The sequence below is a fragment of the Sapajus apella genome, unplaced genomic scaffold, assembly GCF_009761245.1.
Source record: "Sapajus apella isolate SASKATOON/1434 unplaced genomic scaffold, GSC_monkey_1.0 scaffold63, whole genome shotgun sequence".
NCBI lineage: Eukaryota > Metazoa > Chordata > Mammalia > Primates > Cebidae > Sapajus > Sapajus apella.
In genome coordinates, this window is record NW_022437003.1 from 809,735 (window position 1) to 836,981 (window position 27,247).

General features: G+C 38.5%; 1 protein-coding gene and 1 pseudogene across 2 annotated transcripts in view; one reads left to right on the plus strand and one right to left on the minus strand.

Annotated features, from left to right (window-relative positions):
* DCDC2 (doublecortin domain containing 2) overlaps positions 1-25,870 on the plus strand; it is a 197,889-nt gene extending 172,019 nt beyond the window's left edge. Inside the window, exons 9-10 of the mRNA XM_032247628.1 lie at positions 20,584-20,886; positions 25,321-25,870. Coding sequence (XP_032103519.1) covers positions 20,584-20,886; positions 25,321-25,425 — 408 coding nt within the window. The 3' untranslated portion in view covers positions 25,426-25,870. The remainder of the gene's footprint in view (positions 1-20,583; positions 20,887-25,320) is intronic.
* On the minus strand, positions 17,942-20,162 carry LOC116529723 (annotated as a pseudogene). The gene has a single exon (XR_004259630.1). The product of XR_004259630.1 is annotated as a PEST proteolytic signal-containing nuclear protein pseudogene (transcript).
* Positions 25,871-27,247: the final 1,377 nt, after the last annotated feature.

The window sequence follows — 27,247 nt, forward strand, 5'->3', positions numbered from 1 at the left end:
ATCTCGCTGGGAGCTGCAGACCAGAGCTGTTCCTATTTGCCTATCTTCAGAAAAGCATTTTTAAAAAATGCCATTATGTTCTTGCCTTTAGGGTCCTTGAAATTGTTATGGTTGGAATTTGTTTTCCATAAAGAAATTGCGTATATAAATGCAACTCAAATGTTTGCTATGTGTGTATTGATTTTTTTTCTTAGGCCAGTAGAACACTATACTCCTAGGAGCTGTGTGTGTGTATACACACTCACATGTGCTTATAGGACGGACTGAGTAGTGTTAATTTTGCTTTTTAATATAATTCAGCAGCCTTCCCTACAATTCTAAGTAGAGGATTGGGGTTTAGGTGAGGAGGGGGAAATAATGATCCCAGACTCAGGGGAATGGGAAGAAGTCACTAGGAACTGCCACTTGTCCTCTGACTACTATATGATATTTCTTTTTCTAAAAGCAAATTTCACAATCCAACAAATTCCATAGATGATATTCTCAACTGTATTTGTCTTAACAGTGCGGCAGTGAAATTGCTGCTTGATTATTCCACAGGCGTTTTCTGTGAGTGCCACCTTCCTGATGAAAAGCCTAACGTGCTAAAAATCACGCAGATTTCAAAAATCCAATTTATTATCCAGTATTAGTTACAAATAATAATTTTTTATAAACCAAAGTTAGAAGTATTTTTTTCCTGAGGGAAAATGAAACTTTGTCTTCTGTGAAGCTATAATTAAATATTTTAAGACAGCAGAATGATCACGATCACTGTGTATACACGATCATCATGTATATACAGCACTGATAGCTGCAGAAACCAAGACTAATTTATATTCCAGAGTTACAATGTCAAATATTAAGAGAAAATCATAGCATTATTAGCAAAAGAGAAATTTCTCTGTTAATCACTTACTTAAGAACTTGCAAATCGGTGAGAGATATTTCTTTACTTTTACGTTTGATGATCCTCAGGAAGGGGAGTTGGGAGGGAAAATTGATCTCTGATAATACTTGAATAGCCTTGGATGCGTGTCTTTAGGGCTTGATTTCTTATTTACCTTGTGAGCGCTAGCTTATTAAAATGCAGGTGTGCAAGAGATACTGCGAAACCAATGGGTAAAAGCTGGGCAATATCAACAAATTGATGTCTGCTTGAAGAAAATGAAGCCAGGGGACCAAAGGTTAGAATTACCCTCTTCTTGGACTCTCTTGGTCATCACATTGGGATTGTCCGGTTTGTTTGTTCAGCACCAGGTGCTTATGAAGTCAGGTTAGAGCCATTCTCTATGGTCTGCTGACGTTTACACTACACCTGAAGCAGCTATATTATACATAACATGAAAAACTAAATGAAAGTGTGGAGAAATTAGTTGAAAGCCCATTTGTTTCATTACAGTAAGAGCAACTCTGCAACAGGCCACAATGGTGATCCGCATTAAACAGTTGCTGCCATTGCTTAAGTAACTATTGGGTGGCAGGCACTGGACTAGGCATTTTTATTTATCTCGTATACTTGGGAAAACAACCCTATAAGATAGGTCTTATTGCGGCTGGGCGTGGTGGCTCATGCCTGTAATCCCAAAATTCTGGGAGGCTGAGGTAAGTGGATCACCTCAAGTCAGGAGTTCAAGAACAGCCTGGACAACATGGTGAAACCTGGTCTCTGCTGAAAATACAAAACATTAGCTGGGTGTGGTGACGTGCGCCTGTAATTCCAGGTAGTTGGGAGGCTGAGGCACAAGAATTGCTTGAATGTGGGAGGCAGAGGTTTCAGTGAGCCGAGATTGTGCCACTTCACTTTAGCCTGGATGGTGCAGCAAGATTCCATCTCAAAAAAGATACCAGATAGGTCTAAATGGTCTCTCTGTATCCATCTGTCTATAAATATATAAAGGAAGTGAGCTCATGGAGGTGAAATTACTTGCTCAAGGCTGTACCACATTAATTAGAGGAAATGGGACTTAAATGCAGTCTGTTGAACCTAAAGACAGAGGAGTGATCTGAGGGGAGAGCATTACGTTAAAAAAAGAAAGCCAGTTATTAACCCAGAAAGGAAAACAAAATTCTAATTAAAAAAGAAAATATAGTCCTGGTATACTAGTTGACTTAGCTAGAAAAGGTACTTAAATACATTCCCTCTAAGGCCATTAGCTAGTTAATGTCTTTGGACTATTTTCCTGTTATCTAAATGATCTGTGTTGTAATTTTAGTCGAAGGGCCACGAAGAAGGAAGTGTGTGTGTGTGTGTGTGTGTCTATATGTAAGTATCATGTGCAAATTGGCCAAGTTATTTCTCCATTCCTGAGAAGCAGATTAAGTTTTAGAAGTCACTGTCAAGGCTTTCATTGGGAGGCAGTTCTCCGTGGGTCTGTTGTGATTCTGCACATGTTGTGAGCAGAGGCAGTGCTGGCCTTTGTTCTGGACCATCCCTTCAGGGATATTTGTATAGTGAATGGCCTTGGAAGACATAGAGAGTGACTTCTTCTGGAAAAACTCTTCTCAACTGGTGGTGATTTTGCCTCCAAGGAGACATATGGCGAATTCTGGGACCACTTTTGGTGTAATAACTGGGGGAGTTCTATGGGCATCTAGTTGGTGGTGGCCAGGGCTGCTGTTAATTATCTTATAATGCACGTGACAGTCTTCACAACAAAAAAAATAGGCAGCCCAGAATGTCACTGGAGCTGAGATTAAGAAACTCTGCTCTGGGGCAAAGGCCAGGTTTCTTTGTTGTCCAACATAAGAAAGACAATGTCCCCCTATGGTGTAAAGGTCAGGCAGGTTTGCTGCCCATTGTGAAAGACTTAATGCGGTTGACTTGTACACTTAAGAGTGGTTAAAATGGTAAATTTTATGTAATGTATATTTTACTATAACAATATTTGAAAAAAAGTTTGGGTGCCCTAAGCTTGAGGTTCTTCTCCTGAAATGCGACGGACTGTGTGCATACCTAGCCCCCTTCTCGTTGTGGGAATTGGGCCTTGGGTGCAGATGCTGATATTTTGGCTACTGCTATTGCATGAGCAGTAAAGTCCTTTGTCACTGACTCAGTAGTCTCATGTTTTTGGCCAGCACTCATGAAACTATGGCATGCTAACTTGTCTCTTGCTAGCAGGGTACGACTTGAGACCTTTCATCGTCCTTGCTAGCCTCTCCTGGCACCATCTAGCATGCATGTTTGTGTGTGTACGTACAGGTGTATTTGCATGTGTATGTTATGGGACATTGTGGACTAACTCCAGCTAAGAAAGAGTCTGAGCTCTGCCCCAAGGTCCAAACTCTTTTCATTGGCTAGAGACATGTTAAGGATGATGGATCTGGTAGCACTTCCACACCCATGCCCAAACTGAAGATGTTCACATTCTAGCATGCATTTGGCGAGGCCAGAACAAATGTCTTTTCCAAGAGGTGAGTGTAGGTCTAATAAGCCTAAGATACTGTTTCAAAAGTAACCTGTTTTGTGTATGCATGTTCCAAATCAGTCGGGTTGGCCATCAGCAGTGGAACAAGTGCCTGATTAGCTGATGCCTGTGATTATACTCTGGCACTCATGACCCTGTGTCAATATGCCCCATTTATAAGATGGTGCTTTTCCAAGCTAAGGAAGTAAGAAATGAGTCTGCTTCATTTAGGTAAGTAAACTGCCCTGTTAATTAAGGATTAGGCAAGAGAATTCACCATTTCAGAAACATGGGCCAATAATTCTGAAATAACCAAATACGCAATTGTATTTTTGGAGTTTAATTCTACAAAACTGAGCAGAAGACGGAGATAGTAACTTTGGAGTGATTTCTGATTGTTTTATTGCTTTTCCCATTTGTAGTTGATTTTGACTAGTAAAATAATGAGAATTGAAAAACATTTTTATGTGAAGTAGTTTCATTAAATAGTATTTAATCCAGCATCATGAACATTAAAACAGTGAAATACTTTTTTAAATTGGAGGCTGTGATATATTCTATTTTCTTATTTGTTTAAAATTTATTTTTAATAAAAATTGTACACATATTTTTAAATGTCAATCAGTTCAACAAAGATTATAACAAAAATAGCAACCATCTGCCACACCCCTCTTCACCACAATTTCTGTTTCATATAGTTACCTCATTTAAACTAGGTTAGCTATTTCTTACGGAATACTCTTTATTTCAAATCTGTTCCCCATTTTAATAGCTCTGAGGCACTTGGTTCTTACAAGTGATGGCATCTCATAGTTTAATTTAAAATTATTTTAAAAATTATTTTAATTAAACAAATTTTTAATTTAAAAATTATTTTATTTTTAGATGTACATAAAAGAATGGAGATCCCTTTAATTGAGTGGTATCTCAAATTTGAAAAAATCTTGATTTTATATGTTTTATTAACTTTCTTGATTTGCCTTGCTTTGTATATATCTTGATTTATTAACTTTTTATCTAATTACTATGGAAGATGATTATTTAGATTTTTTTTTTTTTACCAAACTCTTCCCCCCATCAAAAATAAAGCCACGTAAATACAAACACATACAGTTGCCTTTCCCTTTCTTTTTTCTTCCCACTATCATTTTGTAATCCTTTTGGTTAAGTTCATATTTGTACATTATTTCTACTTTGTAAGTATTGTTCTTAGTTGAACCATTTAGTGTACTCTAGTTATGTTTCCTTTCTTGGGTAACCGTTTTTCCCTCTTGCCTCAGTTAATAATTGACTATTTTTTTCACTTGCTTTGTTTTGTATGTACCTGTTACTTAGCCATCTTCAAACTTTGCAAGAACTTACTGTCTTCTTCATAAATTCATACGGATTCAGTGATACTGAAGTCTTTACTTTTTCTCAATCCCACCAGTCAGCTGCCTCAAGCTGGTAAGTTGTTCTCTAGATCTGCTTTTCAGAGTTGTCCTGGCATTTTCCTTCACCATTATTTTGAGAATTTCCTTTGCTTCCTCGGTGGATGATTCTTATTTTTTTGGATTCTGTGTCTTCCTCTATCTTGGTTACACCTTCATTTTTTTGTGGAACTCACCTCTAGTTGCCTCCAGAAACAAGCTTCATAGGAGACACATTTTTCTGAGACTTTGCATGTCTGAAAATGTCTTTTTTTTCCTCCTCTCATCAAACTTGACAGTAAGTATGGCGAGGTATACAATTCTAGGTTTGATATAATTTCTCTCGGAATTGTGAGAGGATTACTCAGTTTTCCTTTCCATTCAGAATGGTAGTTGAGAAGTTTCATGGCATTCTGTTTCTTTCAACATAACATTTTTTTCTTTCTACGAAGGCTTTTAAACTATTTTCTTTGTTTCTGGTCTTCTGAAAATTTCCAGTTATGTGTCTTGGTGTAGGCCTTTTTGCTTATTAGACTGGGTAGTCAATGGACTTTTTAATTCTTAAAATGCGTGCTTTTGGAAAAAATTGCTATATTGTTTGATAATTTTCTTCTCTTTATTTCCCTACTCTCTTTCTAAAAGTCCAGGAGTTTGAATATAGGGCATCCTAGAGTGATTATCTAATTGTCTCTCCTACTTTTCATCTCTATGGATTTCTTTTTAAACTTTTTCACATTTAAGAAAAGAAAAGCCTCAACTTTTATCTTCTCTTGATTATTTCCTAGTCATTATATTTTTAACATCTAAGAGCTCTTTCACATTCTCTGAATGTTCCTTTTTTATAGCATCCTATTCTTGTTTTATAAATGTGATATCTTCCCTTTTCTCTCCTAGGATTGATGCTCTATGATTTTATACTTTACTTTCTTGAACTATGTTTTTTTCTTCTAAGTTTCTTTTTTAGTTTGCCTCTTTCTGTTTTGATCTCTGTATCCATGTCAGAGTCTTTCCTTGCCTGGTTAGGTTTTAGAGTGAAGCATTAAGGACTGAGTGTGCATAGGCAGGGAAGGTGTTACTGTAAGGTGATTGGTTTTGGCCATTTCATTGGCAGACTTCCTTCAGTTTTTAGTATGTGTAAGTATCACTCTTCTGGGGTCTGTTTCCTTTGAAAGGAATCTTTCAGTCATTTGCCTTGTTGATAAAAACCTAGCTGTCAACATTTTGGGATCTGACTGTGAGAAAGAGGCATGAATCAAGAGATTTATTCTTCTCAGTTTCAGTGTAATGCCCTTGTTCTCAGCTGTACATGAGTCCAGCTTCCCTAAGGTTCTACATCTCCAGAGAGCAAACCTCCCATGTTTCTTAAGGGAGGTGATCTCGGCAGATCTATCTGCTTCTTGTAAAGACTCTGAGCCAATCCACCTAGTTTTAGCCACAGTTGCCTGTGCCCTGTATTTCACAGGCAGATGGTGCCCCCATCCCCAAGCCTTCTCCAGGTTTTGAAGCATGCAGGGGCCTGCCTCTTGGCTTCTTGTGCAGTCTGGAATTTTAGCTTCCTCAGGTCTTCCGTCATCCATCCATTTGCTCCACAACCATTTGCTTTACTATTTCCCAAATTTTGAGGCTGATACTCCCTTCCACTCTTCTGTGTCCTTATGGGTTCATCCTTTTAAAATTGCCTTTACTGATGCTTTAGAGGAGCATCTGAAGGGAGCTAAGAAAAAAACTCACATTTGTTCAGTCTGTTGTGTTTAACAAGAAACCACTTTCATACTGATCCATCAGAGCTGCTTTCAGAGAATCCATAGTAGGGATGGCAGCCTGTGACCAAATTTGCTATGAAGGAATCTTCTTTGCCTGCACAGGGCTGACGACATGTACTTTCTTTAGCAGGCCACGTGTTCTTCAGTCTACCACACGCTGCAGCTGTCCCTATTAGCTATTCTCTCTCTTCAATTATAAATTTATGATTGATCTGCCCCCAGGATCGTTTGAGCTTGTGACTATTGGTCTACAAGTACATAACGTAATGCTGTTTTGAAGAATCTGCAGGTTAGAGGCTATATGCAGAAATAGGAGGTTTAAAAACCAAATATGCCCGTTGCCCTAGTTTTGTTCCCCATGCTCTGAGTTGGTCTCATCATCGACTCTACCTGCTACTCATGGAGAATCAGCAGCTACCCGCAGCTCCTTTTGTGAAAGGTGAGCAAGATGAAGAGCTTTATGTGTTGCTTTTCCATATACGATAAAATATGTAGAAAGGTAAAGGAGGCTGCTTTCTGTGACAGGTCCCCCAAGTTGACTTCAATGAGAAATGCATTTGCTAAACAGAATTATAAAATATTTAGAACCGGAAGGGAACCTGACTTAAGCTTCTTATTTTGCCATTGAAGAAACAAAACCCCACAGTGGAGAAAGCCATTTTCCTGCAGAGACATGATCTCCTAGTAGAGTTAACACAGGGGTCCTGGCTTCAGTTTGGTCTTCTCCTTTCACATCTTAAGGAAGAGAGAAGTGAGAAGATGAGGGGCTTCTAATTAGCCCATATGGGCAATGTATTCTATCTGAGGACCACTCAACCTTCACTGCTGCTCCTGATCTAAAAGGGATTATGTGAAAATGGTGTATTAATCATGCTTTATTTTCAGTCTAATCTCTTAGTGAATCGTATTCACATAGGCACTACAAGCGTTGCACATGGCTGAAAGGGTTAGAATCAGAATGATCAGAGTTCTTCATTTCTCTCTGCGTCATCAGTGAGGCTTTTTTGTGGCAACATGTTTGTAGATTTGTATTTAGATGATAGAAATGGTGTTAAACATTAAAATGTAGGCCTCAGGGATTTCTGATATAAATGAAAGAAAATCAACATTTACTTGTAACGTGAAAAAATTTGGTGGGGAATTTTTTTCTAATGATGATTAAATATTCTCATGGCATTTAAGTACGTTTTCAGTTTATCGTATATTTTCATATGGGTGTCACAGGAACTGGTGGGGCTTCCGGGTCCCGGGTGAGACAGCTTCCAGGCGACTGGCCACAGCTGTAGTCTTTCGTACTTACAGGGTCGTGTCTCTGACTCTAACCACCCTTTTTGTAGGTCTTTGTGCTTTCAAACCACATCTAACCCTCCCCCCACCCGCCTTTTTTTTCTGTGACCCTCTAAAATCTGGAAACAAGAAGTGGTACTTTGCTGTCGTAAAAAGTTGAAACTGATTATTTCGAAACACCTCATTCAACTTGGGTAGGAGATGATTTTGGTTTCCATGGGAACAGAAATAATAAAAACATGTACGATGACTTCTGTATTTTCAGCATCTATGCCTGAATGCTGCTGTAAAATCCACAGAAATATTCTCTACCTCAAAACCTGTTACAAATCCACGCAGTTTCCCAGATTTCAAATGTAGTAAATGTCACATGGGAAAAAATGGACATCTAGGGTAGTCTTTTTCGTATTTATTGGCTTTGATCTCCAATTTCTAGGTCTAGGTTATTTCGGGGACAGAGAAATAATGGGTGTGAATGAGGAGGAGGGCTGGTTGGTGAGACAGGACATCTTGACTAAAAAATTCTAACTTGTGCTGTTATTTTTGATAGCAAAGGCCATAAACATTAAAGTAATATCCCCCAGGAATTCTGATGTAAATATAAGAAATGTTACGTTTGCTTCTTAAGTGGGCTGGACATTAGCTGTGGTCGCTCTTTAGATGCCTTTCCCCATTTCTAATTTTGCTGCTGCTGTCACTGTCAGAGGTGTGATATGAGTTTAAAGTGTAAGTCATTTGGGCAGCCCCATCTGCCTATGGAAATACCTTCCAAGTAATTGATGCCTTCAATATTTTGTGGCTGATTTCCATATAATTTCCATATTCCATCTTCTTTCCCCTTACCACTCACAAATCCTGAGTTAACCTTAGTAACTGCATGCATATTCTCTTGAAAACCTGAATACTTAACGATTTCCCCTGAGCCGTCCCCGCTAGGATGTAGCCAGCAATAATAACTACCAGACTTTTTCTGTCTTCCCATACAAATCAACCATTTTCTCAGAATGTCAGTTACAAAATAAATAGCAAGGTACACATGGAGGCAAACTCAGGCAAAATGCACTCAAAATGCCAACGCTGGTGTCATGTTAAGGAGAAAATCTGGCATAGCTTTTCTGATAAGAAATATTAGGAGCAATTACTTATAATAAATAATGGGTTTCTTAAAAGGTAGAAGTCCTGACTTTCTTACAAAAACCTCTGTGTTTAAGGGTACGTATTGTCTGTAATTGTACATATATTTTTAATCCGTGTATCATGCCCATTAATCTAGTCACACTCTGCATGCATGCCAGAGAGCCTGTGAGGCTGGAATCATCTAGGTTTAAATGACTTCTGTGATCATTGTTATACCATTATGTACACTAGTTTAATGGGTATTTAAGATAGTATATAATGAATATCCTTTTTTGACTCCAGTGAAACAGAAGAATTGTGCTTTATACAGAGTATACTGTTACACAATTACTCATAGGCATAAACTAGTCTGGAAGTTTCAAGATGTATGTACTCCTTAGAGAAACAATTTCTACCTGAAAACAGGTTCTCTTAAAAATTTTCATCACAAGATTGACTGAAATTTGACATAAATGTCAGAGGGGTTAAGACTTTGAGCATAAAGTATAAAAATATAAAATATAAAATCTTTCTCATTTATTGCTTTTGTGGTGATGGGTTTCTGTTTATAACATTGACTCATAATAAACAGTGGCATGGTGATGTAATTAGAATAAATCTTGTAGAACTGTCTTTATGGCCAGAAATCATTGTCAGCAGTCAGTCCTTCCATTGTTTTCCAACTTTCAGTAAATTGACTGGTAATTTTTAAGATCAAAATGCAACCTTCATTTAAAGAGACATGATTTCAGGGCACCATTACAATGAGAACTGTTAACGCAAAATGATTTTTTAAGTGGCATATTCAGGAGCATACTGTGTTATACGTGATTTACAGCCCTACTGTGCCCAGTCTCATCTGGGGACCAGCGTTGTCAGCATCACAGAAGCTGTGACAGTGGCAGAGCCTCCAAACTTGTGGCTCAGACTCTGCATTTAACAAGATCCCCAGGCGACAGTGAGGCACTGGCCTAGGAGCCACTAGGCTGGAAGTAAGTGTGGAACATCCATTGAATTTAACATAAATATTTGTTTGCCCTGCGCTTTATCTTAGGAAAATGTTTATTACAATCCAATGGTCAAAGAATTCAAATCCTTTTATCACTACTTGAGGAATTTTGGACAAGTTTACATAACTCCCTATGCTTCAGTTTCCTTATCTGCAAATTAGGATCATAATTTCTCAAATAATTGTTGTGAGGTTAGTGGAAATATGATTATGCATATGAGGTGCTTAGGCCATAGTATCAGGCATCTGGTGAGCTCTGGATAAATGTGAGCCTTGTCATCAGTGCCTTCCTGAAGACACAGATGAGGCTTTTACCTGTGAGAGGTACATTTGTATCTTACATAAGACGATGTCCAGAGTCAGTGGTGATAGGAACGAAGATAAATAACAGAAAGCCCTTCAAGAAACTTCCAGAAGGCCTCCATAGTGTGAGGGCTGATATTTCCCCTTTATTCTATAATCATTCCAAATATTTTGGGGTATCTACTCAATAGCAATTTATATTCACTAAAAATACTAGAAGGGCACAGGTGAGGAGTGGCAGTCACCTGAGGAAGCAGGAAGGCTTTCTGGAGAAGGCGGTTCTACCCACGGGGAAGAAGGGCATCCTGGGTGAAGGTGTAAGGCACAGCATGGGTAATGGGCTGGCATGGCATGGGTAATGGGAGGCCCCGAGTCTGAGATCAAGGTGTTGGCGGGGTTAGTTTGTTCTCAGGCCTCTCTTGTTGGCATGACATGAGTCAGATTGGATTAGGGCCCACTCCCATGACCTAATTTTTACATAATCGCCTCTACATACAGTCACATTATGAGGTACTGGGGTTAAGACTTTGAAATAAGAATTAGGAGAGAGGGCACATTTCAGCCTAAAAAAGTGGGAAGATGGGGTTTGTCTCTGATTTGATGCTGCTTAACAGATGAAAAGGATAGCATTCAGGGAGCAGAGTCAGCTTTTCAAGTCTGAGTCTGTAAGAAACATGATCAGTGATGAGCAGACCGGGGAGAAAAGCAGAGCTTTTCATGGCTCCCAGCTCCGCCCAGCAGCCCCTCTGCCTCTTTATCCACTGGCTATGGATTAGGGGTCAGCCTTAGCCAGGTGCCTCGTTACTGTGATGACCCCTGTATGTGAAAGAGCTCTGAGAAGCACAATATGCTAATTAATGTTTGGCCTTATTTATTGCATCTGTAACTGGCCACTGCCAGCCTGTCATTCCAATGGAGGATAGAGCCATCTTCTGCTTAGGCGCGTGTACTAACGTATGGAAGTTACACTTGTTTAGTATCTCATTTGTACATTCGTATTACTTTTGAAAGTATTAGTAAATAGCAGTTTGGAAACAGCAACCAAAAGCTATTGGATGGTAAACTTGTTGTGAAACATGGATGCCAGGGAACTTGGAAGCAAAGAATAAACATAACTGAGAGTGAGGATGATTAGGCCATGTGAATCAGACCCAACAGTCTGAATGAACTAGAGGTTCCCAGGGTTGGTGATAACATTGAGTTTGTGTGAGGGGTCCAGATTCCTCTTCAGTACTTTTTCTACAGTGAGAGAGGAGTGAAGGGGGTGGAGGAAGGGCGCAACTTGCTCCTGTTTTGCCTCTTGTATTTCTTTTTTATCCTAAAGAATAGTTATGCAGAAGGAGTGCTCTTTTCCTTCTTTGCAAACCCTCACCGTGGTATAGATTTTATCTGTGTGTGTATATTTGTGTGTGTGTATACGTGTGTGTGTGTGTGTGTGTGTATGTGTGTGTGTGTGTGTGTATGGATGGATGGGTGTAAAACCCAGTGTTCCTTCTGGGGATGATTTGATTGATGTATACACTGGAAACATCTTTAATAATTTAATGTCTGCTTCAAAGGAGATTACACCAAAAAGCACATTGCTTTTCATTTATTCATTACAGATCTGTCATAGCAGCATTTTTTTTTGCCCTGAATTGTAGTGTCATTGTAATAATAAATTTTGTTCCAGACTCAGGTTATTTTAAAGGATTATAAGCCTTTTAACTAATATTATAGTCTTATTTAAATTGATCATATTGGTATTTCAGCACCATAATCTTGCATTTCTTAAAGTTGAGCTAACCAGATATGGCTTCAATTAATGACTACTGAAATAACTGTGCTGGGAAAGCCTAACAGGAATAATGGGATGAAAGTGTAATACTTCTTGTCACTACTGGTGGTAATAGTGGCTGAGTCAGGGCCTGAACTTAGAACCAGTTGTCTTCTTCCCTAAAAAGAAATTAGGGTGTATATACCAGCTGCTGTGTTAAAAGAAAAAAATGTATATGTGTTTGGGAATTCTAGATAAATTAAGAGATAAGGCTGAGAAACATAAAACTAAAAATTAAAAAATAACATATTATTTTGCAATTTTAAGTATAAATCCAGATATCAGGAAAGGAAAATAGACATTTTCTTACTTAGATGTGATCACCTCAACATACTTCAGCAAGCACTTGTGATATGTCCTCAGAGAGGTGAGGACCGTATCCAGAATCCTAAACTAATACAGTAAATTACAAGTTTTTTGTTATTAATTATTTTGTTAAGAAATTCTATACAACTTCTCTTTAAAACTAAAAAAAGTTGCTCTGAATAATAGGGCAAGTTTAGGCACAGTAAGGATCAAAACCGTTTCTAGGAGAGTGTTTTACAATTACTCCATTGTCAGAGGTAATTTAAAAAGAAACCTGTTGGCCATTAGTGCTGTCATGTTTTGGGGATTTTGTTCTATACTGCTTCAGGTTCTGCTAGACAATCCTTACAACGTTTTCCTTCCTAGATCACACCAAAAGTCAGTGATAGAAATCCCCAAAATATTTTGTTTCCAGGTCAGTAATTATTATTATTATTTTTTGAGATGGAATCTTGCTCTGTCACCCAGGCTGGAGTGCAGTGGCATGACCTTGGCTCACCACAACCTCCACCTCCCAGGCTCAAGCAATTCTCCTGCCTCAGCCTCCCGAGTAGCTGGGACTACAGGATTGTACCACCAAGCCCGGCGAATTTTTTGTATTTTAGTAGAGACAGGGTTTCATCATGTTGCCCCCAGGGTGTTCTTGAAATTCCAGGCTCACGCAGTCTGGCTCTAAAGGGCCAGGATTATAGGTGTGAGCCACCATGCCTGGCCTCAGGTCAGTAATTCTTTACACAGTAAAAGAGCAATGTTGCCTACTGCAGATCTCATATTTTCTGGCCATTGAAAGTACATGTGAGTGTCTTTTTTTTTCTCATTTTTATTTATTTTATTGCATTTTAGGTTTTGGGGTACATGTGAAGAACATGCAAAATTGTTGCATAGGTACACACGTGGCAGTGTGATTTGCTGCCTTCCTCCCCATCACCTACATCTGGCATTTCTCCCCTTGCTATCTCTCCCCAGCTCCCCACCCCCCACCGTCCCTCCCCTATTTCCCCCCAACTGACCCCAGTGTATAGTGCTACCCTCCCTGTGTCCATGTGTTCTCATTGTTCAACACCCGCCTATGAGTGAGAACATGCGCTGTTTGATCTTCTGCTCTCGTGTCAGTTTGCTGAGAATGATGGTTTCCAGGTTCATCCATGTCCCTACAAAGGACCCAAACTCATCGTTTTTGATGGCTGCATAATATTCCATGGTGTATATGTGCCACATTTTCCCTATCCAGTCTATCGTCGATGGGCATTTGGGTTGGTTCCAGGTCTTTGCTATTGTAAACGGTGCTGCAATGAACATTCGTGTGGACGTGTCCTTATAGTAGAACGATTTGTAATCCTTTGGATATATACCCAGTAATGGGATTGCTGGGTCAAATGGAATTTCTATTTCTAGGTCCTTGAGTGTCCTTACAGTGGCAACTTGTTTGGTTATTAATTTAAGGCAAGATACTAGTACTGTGGGATAAGACTGCCTTTGGTTTACACCCTAGCCCTACTTGGTCCCCTGCCCTGTGATGTGGGAAGTGTGAAGCGACTTCTCATTTTCTCTGTTTGTCTAACAGGTATAAGAAATGTAACTCACGGGCTGTGGTGAGAGCTGCATGAAATGCTGAGTCTGACACAGAGGCGTCCTCAGCGTTTGCACTTCCATTTGCCCCTCCTTTCTCACCTGTCGCTACCTGCAAACACTGTTGACACAGAGTTGTAGAAGTCTCTGGCCAAACACCCCAACTGGAAGCACTCTTTGATCTCAGAGACAGTGGTATTTATCTCTGAATTGGGAACTCGGATTACTGCCTAACACAGATGGGTGCCCTAGGCCCAATCGCTGAAGCAATGAGGCCTGAGAGTCCCCTACATGTATCTGAGGGTCCCACAGTGGCCATGTACGCCATCCTGCAGAGTCCACGGAAGGAAACTTGTCTGTGGGCCAAAGGTCCACAGGCCTTGTCCTGGCTTCTTCTGACATGTTTGTGGGGAGCCATCCACTGTGTTTTCTCTAGGCGGGTTTGTTATTCTTTCTTCCCCCTTGGAAGTCCCCTCTCTGTCTTAGTGTCTTGGTAAAGGAAAACTCTTGACTTCCTGGTGTGGGCTCCTTTCCTGAACTCCCTAGAAGTCCTTGCTCTTCAGTGATGCAGAAATGTAATCTTTGGCTCAGGACATTATTTTCTGCTCTATTTTTTGTGTGTGGTAATATGGTCATAATGCAATATTTATCTTTACCATTTTAAGTGTACATACAGTTCACTGGTATGAAATACATTCACAATGTTGTGTAACCACCACCACCAGCCAGCTCCAAAACTCCTTTCGTCTTGCAAAACTGAAAGTCCATACCCATTAAATAGGAACTCCCAATTTCTCCCGCCCTCAGCCTGACAACCGCCGTTCTACTCTATGTCTCTGTGAGTTTAACTGCTTTACGTACCTCACGTAGGTGGAATCATACAGCATCTGTCTTTCTGTGTGACTCGCTTGTTTCACTTAGCATAATATCTCTGTTTCACCCGTTTCGTGTCAGGGTTTTCTTTCTTTGTAAGGCTGAACCATATTCCATTGTATGGATTGACTACATTTTAATTATCTACTCATCTATTGATGAACATATGGGTTGCTTCTGTATTTCCAGCTATTTTGAATAGTTCTGCTATAAACTTGGGTGTACGAATCTCTCTTCAAGACCCTGCTTTCAGTTCTTTTGGGTGTTTACCCGGAAGCGGAGCTGCTAGATCATTTGGTGATTCTGGTTTGAACTTTTGGGGGAAGCACCATACTGTTTTTCAGGTGGCTGTAGCATTTTGCTTCCCCACCAAAAATGCCCAGGAGTTCCAGTTCTCCACATTCTTGCCTTATTTTCTTCTGTTTATTTGTTTATTTATTGTCAAACTGATGGGTGTGAGGTAGTATCTTATTGTAGTCTTAATTGTATTTCCCTAATTATTAGTAATGTTGAGGATCTTTTCATGTGGTTATTGGCCATTTGTGTATCTTCTTTGCGGAAATGTCTATTCAAGTACTTTGCACATTTTTGAATGAGACTTTCTGTTGTTACTGTTTTAGGTGTTCTCTGTATGTTCTGGACATCAAGCCCCTATCAGATAAATGATTTACGAACATTCCCTCCTATTCTGTGAATTGCCTTTTGACTCTGTTGGTATTGTCTTTTGAAATACAAAGTTCTATTTTTATGAAGTCCCGTTTACGTATTTTTTTGTTGTTGCCTATGTCTTTAGTGCCATGTCTAAGAAATCATTGCCAAATCCAATGCCATAAAGCTTTTGTCCTATGTTTTCCTCTAAGGGTTTATAGTTTTAGGTTTTAAATTCAGGTCTTTCATTCATTGGAGTTAATTTTTGTATATATATTAGGTAAGGATGTGACTTCATTCTTCTGCATGTAGATAACCAGTTGAAAGACGGTCCTTTACAGCACAATTTGTTGAAAGACTGTCCTTTCTCTGATGAATGGTCTTGGCACCCTTGTCAGAAACCATTTGACTGTATATGTGAAGGTTTATTTCTAGACTCACTGTTCTATTCCATTGGTCTATACGTCTGTCATAATTCCAGGACCACTCTGGTTTTGGTATTATAGCTTTGCAGTAAGCTTTGAAATAAAGAGGTGGAAGTTCTCCAACTTTATCCTTTTTCAAATTTGTTTTGGCCGTTCAGGGTCCCTTGAGACTCCATTTGAATTTCAGGATGGGTTTTCTCTTTCTGCAAAAAATGTCACTGGGGTTTTGACAGGGATTGAATTGAATCTGTAGCTCACTTTGGGTAATATTGACATTTTAACAATATTAACTATTCTAATACATTAACATGGAACATGTTTATTATGCCTTTTATTATGCCATTTATTATGTCTTTTAAATTTTCTTTTGGCAATGTTTTTTAGTTTTAATTGCACGAGTCTTTCACCTCCTTTGCCAATCATCTAAGTATTCTTTTTGATGCTATTGTAAATGAAATTGTTTCTGTAATATCCTTTCTGTTAGTGTAGAAATGCAACCCATTTTCATGTGTAATATATTCTCCGTTTTGTTTTTATAATGACAATGCTGATCTTTCCCTTGCCAAGCTCTCCTCTCCTTAACACTTCAATTGTGTGTGTGTGTGTGTGTGTGTGTGTGTGTGTGTGTGTGTGTCTCAGTGCCTTGCTAAGCTTGTTCCTTTGGAGAGAGGGTGAGACGAGTCTGATGGGGTGACTGGAAATGTTACTCTCTTTGTTAGAGATTGGAGACTTTTCTCATTTTCATTCATTTAGGTCACAAACATTAAACACCAGAAACTTCTTACCAAGCATTGTGAGTTATGTTCATACATCTTTTGCCTTTTAGCACGAGCTGGCAGATCCCTCCCCCTCTGGACCTGAGTTTCTGTCCAGCATTCTGCCTTGGTGAGGGATCCACCCTGATGACATGCTTAGAAATAGCTAGGACTCTCTACTGTTTGACCTTAAACATCCAAATCAAGTTTGAACAGCTCAACCTCATGGTATCTTTTAATCTGCATAATGAGAAACACTATGGTTTTTCCAATATCTAAGAACAACTATATTTTTCCTTCATTTAAAAAATATATATTTGGTGGTATATAATTAAATCTGAGACTTAATTTTTGACAGAAGATGAGAATTACTACTAGTTCCAACTCTTTCTTCTTCAAAATAATGTGTGGAAGTTTATTCCAAACTTTCAGTCTGCTCCCCTTCATTTCCTTCCTTCTTTACTTCCAAAACTGAAAGCATTATGTTAACTTCTGTAATGTTACAAAAGTCTGGTCGATTGTTTGGTCAGTTAGAAGAGATGGGATTCTCGAGTTGAAAGGGGAGTGAGGGATAATTGGGTTCCAAACTCTCATTTTACAGGGAAAGAATTAAGTGACCTGTCCATTGTCAAGCAGCTAGACAGAGGCAATAATGAGATCGAACATCAAATCTTTCTACCCTACCATTAAAACTGTGATTTTATTGATAGCATTGAAGAAATATGGGAGCTCCAAGAAAGAATGTATCGTAACACATGGGAAGAGACTTCCATGTTTTTTAGGATCTATGATGTGCCAGAACTCCGACACTTTATATAACTTTTCTTGTTTAATCTCCGTGGAAGTTTTGTTACATTCCCGTTTTACAAATGGGGAATCTGAAACTCACCAAAGTTAGGTGACAGCCAGTAACGCCTGGCCAGGACGTGAACCTGGGTTTTTCTCCAAAGTCTTGGCTCTGGAAGTTGGCCTCCTATTCCGTCTTGAAGCAGATTTATGTGTATCCAAATAACAGTAGAACAGTAAAATGTTTGATTAAGCCTTATAAAATACTTGAGCATTTCTTATTCTTATAGAAAGGATGTGGACTTTCTTGCCCTTTGATCTGCAGGACAATCAATTATTGTATTTAGAGATAAGCTGTCAACTTCCTTAGGCATTGTGGGGAAAGCTGTCTATATTCCACATCAGAAAACATGAATTCACAGCCTGGTGCCATTGCCCTTATCCTTAGCACTGAGGATGATAATCATTGCGCCAAGACTTTTTTTTTTTCTTTTTTTTTTTTTTGAGTTTGACAAATTTATTGGTATTTTAGTAAAGACATTCATCTCAGTCGTTTCTCTCTCCCAGCTTGACCTTAGGTTAATATTTCATTTGGGTCAAGAAAAGAATATGTAGGAGAGGTATGTTATTTTAACAAACAGGAAAATGGACAAAAACAAAGTCTGCCTACATTAAAGTAAGTTAAATTCATGTATCTTGATATAATTAAATCATGTCAGAACTAAGAGTTCTACATACATTTCCATTGTTTTACTTGGGGCTTATTCTAAACTTAAATGCTAGTGAACAAAGTGTTAGGAATATACACAGCCTTCTTTTCTGAAGTTATTACCAAGTGAAAGAGCTCGGCGAGCAGTTACCACCAATAAAACAGTCTGAAGCTGCCTCCAAATACAATATTGTAGGAGTTTTCAAAAAAATTTTTATACTGTATGTTTCTTTTGTCTGTGACTATGCTTTTAAAGATGTGTTTAACTGTCACATTTAAAAAAAGGTCATATACAATACAAAAATACAAAAACAAACACCCTACAATACACAAATCTAACAAAGTATATGTGGTGAGATTCCAAAAAATGTTTGAAGATGCATTTTCTTTCTATTTCAGTATCTAAAATGTGCTTTTTGAGAGGCCATTGGTCAATATGTATACATTTAAAATAAACAATATAATTTTACTAGTAAGAAAGCCGGTAGTTAAGTTCATTTCAAATTGGATTTCACAAGTCAGTAATTAAATCCTTAACAAAGTAACAGAAAGTGCATCTTCTTGTTTTCCATCTTCATACAATGTTAATTTTTTTTTTTTTTTTTTTTTTTGGTGTTGATACCCTTTAAAAAATAAAAACAGCCAAATACTTAAGCAATATGTACATTTAAGTTTTTGGTGGTGGTTTGTATTTTAAAAGAAACAGCTTCCTTATGATTTGCCTCAAGTTCTGGTGGAAATGCTTACAGGAAGTAGCTAATAAACAAAAAACAAGAGAAGCACCTTCAAAATACTGATTTACTTTGGTAGCAAATGGGTTTTTTTTTTTTGAAGACTATGAAGATAGACAAGACCCATTAAGGTGAAGTGGGCTAGTTCAAATATTCAACAGTTTACATTAAAAAAAATTCTTTTAAGAGCTAAGCGTCTGTATCCACTGACAGCAATGCAATACCTAGTTTATGATGACTTGAAACAAAACAAATGCCCGTAAGGAAAAAAGCTGTATTTCAATTTGATCTAAATTTACTTTCAGTCAATAGTTCATTAACATTTTCCTCCCAATACAATACTCCCTCTCTCTATAAGGCTGTTCCTGGGAGCCAGACAAGTTTACGTAATAAGGGAGTTGAGGGTAACTGCTTGCAGTTTTAAATAGACGATAACTTTTTGCTTCCCTCTTAATGTGCTAATAGTTGTGTCTAAAAAAATATGCAATTCTTAAAAAGGTACCATTTCTGATTTCTTTATTATCTGTAGCCTTTGGAAACTAATCACATGAAACTACAAAATTAGCAAATGTCTTGAAATCCGTATATAAAACATAAATTACCTCTAATTTCAAACTCTCATTTATTAGTGTACCACTCAATCTTTTAAAAAAATGAAAAAGAAAAAAAAAAGCGGCTCCAAAGATAGTCTTATACCATTCTTTAAAAAAGGAAACTGTTCCTTTTAACTTTACACCCACCCCACGCCCCAATTTCAAAACATCATTTAATTGTCTTGGTCATGGACATTTCCAAGATGAGATTTTATATTTCGCTCCCATAGCTTCTGGTTATCAGAAAACCCATGCTTTCCTTTATTGAAAGAGTTTGGTCCAGCTGATGTTGGTGTATCCCTTCCAATATTTTTCATCCTCATCTTTGCTTCTGGAGGCATTTCTTCTGGTTCACTATCTTCATCTTCATTAAAAGCTGCTGCTACTGAAAGTGTTTTAGGAGCAAGAGTTGGAACAGTTTCTTTAGGCTTACTTGACCCAAGTTTGATGGATATGGCTGATGCTTTCTTTGTCGTCTGACTACCTATGGCAAATCCAAACTTGGAGATCTTTGTAGGCTTTGTTGGGAGGTCTGCAGCTTCTTCTTCAGCTGATCGCTTCTCAGCGCTGCGACTGGAACTTTCCCCTCCATTACTCCGGCGGCTCCAGCTCGCTGCGACTTTTCGGGCTTCTCCTCTCCCGCCTTCCCGTCCGCCATTTTCCCCGCCGCGGCCTCCCCAAGACTTTTTTTTTTTAAACCACCTCCTCTGGGCCAGGCACTTTAGTAGACACTGGCCAAGGACCCTGAGGTTTGGTTTTCTGTCTGCCACGGGGGAGCACTTGTTCTGGAGTCACAAGTTTAGTTAAAACTCTGGCTCTTCCTGTGGGATCTTGGGTGCTCCCTGTTTAGTTTTCTCATCTGCAAAATGGGAATGATGCCAATGTCAAAGACTTGTTGTGGGGATTAAATGAGGGAATACCTGTCACATGTGGCATGTGGTAAGTGTTCTGTAAACGTAAGCGCATTCTACACTGTAAAGTACTGTGCAAATGTAAGGAGGTTTGACTTGACTGTAATAAGTATTACATTACTATGGTGTGCCGTGGAAATTTTCTGCTATGCTCTTATTTTTATCCATTATTCCTTTTGATCCATCAGAGGCCAGCAGAAATAGTAGATGAGGAAGAAGATGGAGAGAAGGCAAATAAGGATGCAGAACAGAACGAAGACTTCTCAGGAATGAATGGCGACCTTGAAGAGGAAGGAGGTGGGGAGGCTGCAGATGCTCCTCAGCAAGTCGGGGAGGCCCTGGGTCACAGTGAGGAGCGGGCAGGCCCTGCTCGTGTCAGTGGAGTCACTGATGAAGAAAACGGTGAGGAGCTAGACCAGGTTAATAATGAGCTTCAACTGGCCCTAGACGAGGAAAGAACATCTCAAGGAGTTGGCAGTGGACAAGATGAGGTATTCCTATTGCTTTTGCTTACTTATGTCATGAATGCATGAATATGTGTGTGTGTGTACATGCATGCATTTACAGAATTAACCAAGTGTTTAGTACTTGTATTGAAACCACTTACGGTTGAGTATGAAAGAGTCAATACCATTTAATGACTTTATTTACTAGTTATTTGAACCATTTAACAAGTACTGCCATTGAGCTATCTGATAGTCCATGTCTGCCCTTCTGCCATTCATACATTTAGTCATTCATCCTTCCATCTGTCCACCTTCTGCCTCATTTCACAAGAAAATGTACAGAGCCTTCTCAGAACATACATAATCAAAGAAATATTAAAAAGTAAAAATAAGTTAAGATCAGAGAAGGTAGAAACCAGAAAAGAATATCAAGACCAGTGAGACCTAGACATGAAATAAAGAATACTGTCTCTATTATGATGACTTCTTTGATCTCTAGAAGTACTGAAGTCTAGTTCGATTGTTCTACTTCAAATAGATTAATCAAATTAAGCATTCAACACATCAGGCACTTGGTAGTATACAGTTCTATTTATTATACAGAGAAGATAAAGAAAAATGTGGTGAAAAGAAAAGAACGAAAAAAGTAATACGTGATGAAACCTGTCTCTTCCTAGCCTGTCCTCCTACGTCTGATCTTGGAGCTGGATACTCATCAGCCCTGGCATTTTTCTACGGGACAGTGTGACCCCGTTGCTGCCAGGCTCAAGTTGAGTCTGACAGCATAAGAGGCAGAATGTCCTCTCTACAACATTCTCACCATCTGCTCATCCCCTCCCTGCCTGTCTGTCCATCAGATCAAGGCCCACCTCCCTCGGCTGCAGCTGCTGAAATGGGCCTTGGTCTGCTCGTTCCTAACACACACTGTGATGAATGAGGCCTACTTGATGATTTGTTGTTGATGCATCTGAGTTATCTTGCTTAGGAAGAGCAAGTTTAGCAGTGGCAAAATGCAAAATGTTCTGGTGGCATGGTTTCAATAGCAGTACAAAGTTATCTGTAATTCACTATATGGCTTATTCAAACTGTTCTTAACATCTACATGAAAATACTCAGCATGTCTCTCATTTTATCTTTTCTCAAGGTGAGATAATCACAGTCCTATTCTGTAAGAAATTCCCCATAGTAGTTCTACATGGTCCTCAGTGTCATTTATATGACAACTGTAATAGTAGGTTTCATAAAACTCTTGGTTGTAGTAGCTTTTGATGAAAGCTTACAAAATGAAATCAAAGTGTAATTCTATGTGGGGCTAGATGGTAAGATCCAAGCATGAATTTCTCCAGTGGTCTAGCTTAATTCAATATATGACATAAATAGATTTTACAGAAATGAATAGCTTGCCTATCCTTCCATCTTCCATAAATATAACTTTAAAAAATAATCCTGTAATTTGCAACAACATGGATAAACCTGGAGGATATTATGTTAAGTGAAATAAACCAACCAAAGAAAGACGAATACCACACGATCTCACATATATGTGTAATCTAAAAATGTTAAACTCATAGAAGTCGAAGGTAGAATGGTAGTTACCAGGGACTGAGTATGGGGGTTGGAGAGATGTTGGTCTAATGATACAAAATTTCTGTTAGAAAGGAAGAATAAGTTCAAGAGATGTATTGTACAACAAGGTGTCTGTAGTTATTAACAATGTATACTTGAAAATCACTAAGAGGGTAGATTTGAAGTGTTCTCACCACAAAAGATAATAAGTATGTGAGGCAAGGCATATGCTAATTAATTCAATTAAGCCATTCCACAGTGAATACATATTTCAAAACACCGTTATTTGCCAATTATAATAAATGAATAATTTTTTAAAGGGGAAAATAGGCTTTTGATAGGAATTGAGTATCCTTCAAGATCAAGGTTTTAGAATTTGGCAGTGGCCTGTGGTATGTAATGAGGGTGAATCTAAATTCTTGGAATTCAAATGAGGAAGTGCCCTTTTTTTTTGTTTTTGATGCAAAGCCTAATTAGGGATTTTTTTTTTTTTTTTTTTTTTTTGAGACAAGGTTTCACTCTGTCACCCAGGCTGTAGTCAGTTCAATGGCTTGATCGCAGATTTGACCTCCTGGGATCAGGTGATCTTCCCACCTCATCCTCCTGTGAATAGCTGGGACCACAGATGCTACCATGCCACGCTATTTTTTTTCTTTTTTTTTTGAGATGGAGCCTCACTGTGTTGCCACGCTGGAGTGCAGTGGCATAATCTTGGCTCACTGAAACCTCTACCTCCTGGGTTCAAGCAGTTCTCCTGCCTCCTCCCAAGTGGCTGGAATTGCAAGCTCATGCCACTATACCCAGCTAATTTTTGTGTTTTTAGTAGAGATGGGTTTTCAACATGTTGACCAGGCTGGTCTTGGTCTCCTGACTTCCTGATCTGGCCTCCTTAGCCTCCCAAAGTGCTGGGATTACAGGTGTGAGCCACCGCACCCAGCCTGTTTTTTTTTTTTTTTTTTTTAAATAGGGAAGAGATCCTGCTCCCTATGTTCAACAGGCTAGTTTTGAACTCCTGGGCTCAAGCAGTCCTTTTCCCTTGGGCTCTCAAAGTGCTGGGATTACAGGTGTGAGCCACCACACCCAGCCTGTTTTGGTTTTTTTTTTTTTTTAATAGGGAGGAGATCCCGCTCCCTCTATTGAACAGGCTGGTTTTGAACTCCTGGGCTCAAGCAGTCCTTTTCCCTTGGGCTCTCAAAGTGCTGGGATTACAGGTGTGAGGCACCACGCCCGGCCTAATTAGTAACAGAGTAGTTACTAACAGAGAGATTTAACCTTACTTGACTCATCTCTTTGTTATAACAGTGATATAATTTATCTTGTTCTCCCTAAGATATTAGTGAAGGTGTATTTTAAGCATACTGAAATATATAAAAAACCAAATTTATGTGGATTATAAATTAAAATTAATAATTAACTTTTACAGAAGGACTGCTTACTAATAAAATGACTAGAAATTCCATTTACTGTGTAACATTTTGTTCCATGTAACAATTCTTGTACAAAGTGAGAGATGATTGTAGAAAAACAGCTAGAAATACAGTGAATTCACAAGAAACAATTTACATTTATTGAGATCAAACTTGTACTATATTCAAGATAGCATTTGAGACATTTCACAAAGGAACAATGTGAAAGAAGACACGGCACTAGTTGTGTGTGTGTGTGTGTGTGTGTGTGTGTGTGTGTGTGTGTGTCTGCGTGTGTAGCCTGTGTGTGTGTCTGTGTGCGTCTGTGTGTGTCTGTATGTATGTGTAGCCTGTGTGTGCGTGTGTGTGTGTCTGTGTGTGTGTGTCTGTGTGTGTGTGTAGCCCGCCACCACCACGCCCAGCTAATTGTTGTAGTAGAGATGGGTGTTTCACCATGTTGGCCAGACTGGTCTCAAACTTCTGATCTCAGGTGATCTGCCTTCCTTGGCCTCCCAAAATGTTGGGATTACAGGTGTGAGCCACCACACCCTGTCCCACTTGGTCTTTTAATATTAAATTTGTGCACTATTACTGGGTCTGGGGTTAATGATTTCAAATAGTTTATAAAAATAAGTGATTAAATGTAAATATAAATACATGTAACTCCTTTAACTCTATTAAATGTATATATATTTACATTTAATCACTTATTTTTATATATATGATTTCTTTTTTAAATCATTTTAAAATTTTTACATATGTATATATATGATTTCTTTTTTAAAGCATAAATTATGGCCTGTGTGGTTTGGGGATCCTGGAGCTACTCTGTCCCCCACAATGAGTGCCCTTGTGGGGGCTGTGGAGCTTTTAGGATTTCATAGAGCAGAGTTTGCAAACCAACTAGTTCTAATCTCAGTCAGTTTTCAGTGTAGTTGGGGAAGGATGAGTAGTATATGAGACAATATCATTAATAACAGGAGAAGCCCAAGTGGCAGGAGCAGTAGTTGCTGTTGGAGATATCCCGCCTCCACGCTTTGATTTTCTGTCTTGTTCTTACCTACTTGATACTTGATGGTAATTGGTACCATATTCACAATGAATTTGTGAATTCTAGGAAGAAACTAAACTTAGGAGAACACCCCTGAATCGTGTCTTCCTTTGTCTCTGAAAATGCTCAACTGAAAAGTATACATACGTTAAAGAAAAGCTCAAAGAGAAATAGAGAAAAAATGAGGAAAATAAAGCCTGCAGCATACAAAAGGATCCTGTGCCTTTAAAGCACATAGTAGGTGATGGTCCCCAAAAGAACTTTTGTCCAAGTGTTGAGAAAATGGTATGCCCACTGGGTCATGATAGACACAAAAACAAGGGGAACCCAAGGAACTGTTTTTAGTTAAATATTTGTGTAATTAAATAGAATATTGAGTAATTTTTTCTTCATAAATGTCACGACCTTTGTGAACCGAACAGCTAAATACCTTTGTGTTGCTCTGTTTTCTTCTAGGCTGATTTAGACCCTCAAAGACCACCAAGGCCAGAAGTAAAAATTACTAGTCCGCAAGAAAATGAAAACAACGAACAAAACAAGGACTATGCTGCTGTGGCATAGAAGATTTTTTAAAAGAGTATATGGATTGCAAGAAAAATGAAAGGTTATAATACTTGAAAGATAAGCACATACTTATTGCCAAATATAATGTGACACTATGGTCGAATACTACCTACTGAATTTTAACATTAGGAGCCTAGTGGAAGACTAGATAACTTTTAATAGCTACTAATGCGTAACTATTTTTATTGCATGTGCTTTAAAAAGTCATATAGATATACCAAATAAGAGGGGACAGAGGAGAATTTGCAATGGAAGACAATTTGCCACTTATATTTGTAAAGGATAAAAAAATAGGATCACTCTTACTGTACACATTATTATACATTTAGAAGGCAGCTTATTCTAAAGAATTTTTTATCTAGGAAGACATAGAATTTTAAAGAACTGGTAATAGGAAAGGATGTACTGTTTTCTTAAAGCAATAAACTCTTGAATGAACAAATTGCGATTTATATAATTTGGAGATGGCAATAGAGCAAAATGTTTTCCATGCCTTGTCTTTTTTCCCAGATTTTTTTTTAAATTGTACTTTAGGTTCTGGGGTACATGTGCAGATCATGCAGGATTGTTGCATAGGTACACACATGGCAGTGTGATTTGCTGCCTCCATCCCCCCGTCACCTACATCTGGCATTTCTCCCCATGCTATCCCTCCCCGACCCCCCCACCCGCCCATTGTCCCTCCCTTGCCCCCCCTCCAACAGACCCCAGTGTGTGATGCTCCCCTCCCTGTGTCCACATGTTCTCATTGTTCAACACCTGCCTATGAGTGAGAACATGAGGTGTTTGATTTTCTGTTTTTGTGTCAGTTTGCTGAGAATGATGGTTTCCAGATTCATCCATGTCCCTACAAAAGACTTGAACTCATCGTTTTTTATGGCTGCATAGTATTCCATGGTGTATATGTGCTTGTTAACATACCTTTTTTTCTTCCTTTTCTACCTTAAATGAACGACAAAGACAATGCGAGGTGTTCATGTTGGGGGGTGGAAGCATTTGTTCAGCGTGTTAGTGACTAGTATTGCCACACCCACCCTTCGGTCCTTTCAGGTTTGCATGCTTGTGGCTGCAATGGCCCATACTCAAGAAGGAATCCTAAAGGGCTCCCCGTTATATTGTAAAGCCTGGATGAATGGTTTGCAAATAATGGAAATCCTATGGATATTCACTGATCCAATCTGTCTTTACCAATAATATCTCTTACTTCTCCCTGATGTCATTAAATTACAGAACTTGTTATTGGCTATTCCAAAGCTTAAATTATTCTCAAATAGTTTTTAACAAAAATAAAACAGTGTATTAGGAAGAAAAAGTAGGCTATATGAAGAGTTTGTGACTGCTCAGTTTCACTTGTTTTTTGCCTTGTTTCTATTAGGACTGTTTTACTATGTTTTTGCTCTAAGGGTATCAGCAAATATTTATTTTTCCTAGCATGATCCATTTAGAAATTCCAGCAGGTTTCTTTATAATTAGAAGGCATCTGATAGAAATTGCCGGAAAAAACTTTAGAAGTTATTATAATGAAGCCAGTTCCTGATCACAACTTCCTGGACTGATTAGATTGATTTATAGTTGACTTGTGAGGTACATACGGGGAAAACGTAATTTCATTCTTTTTTGAATTCTTAAGAGATGATGTTCTTCCATAAATATAGATATATTTTTCTTAAAGGATGTATTTTTAGTTATGTGAAAGTTGTAAGTGTGAAATTTAAACTTCTGGTGCTTTTCTAAAATTCATTATTAATCGTAAGTTTAAAATATTTTTTCTCTTCCAGGTTTCATTTGGAATAAAGAGTTGGCAGTTATCTAAAGCACT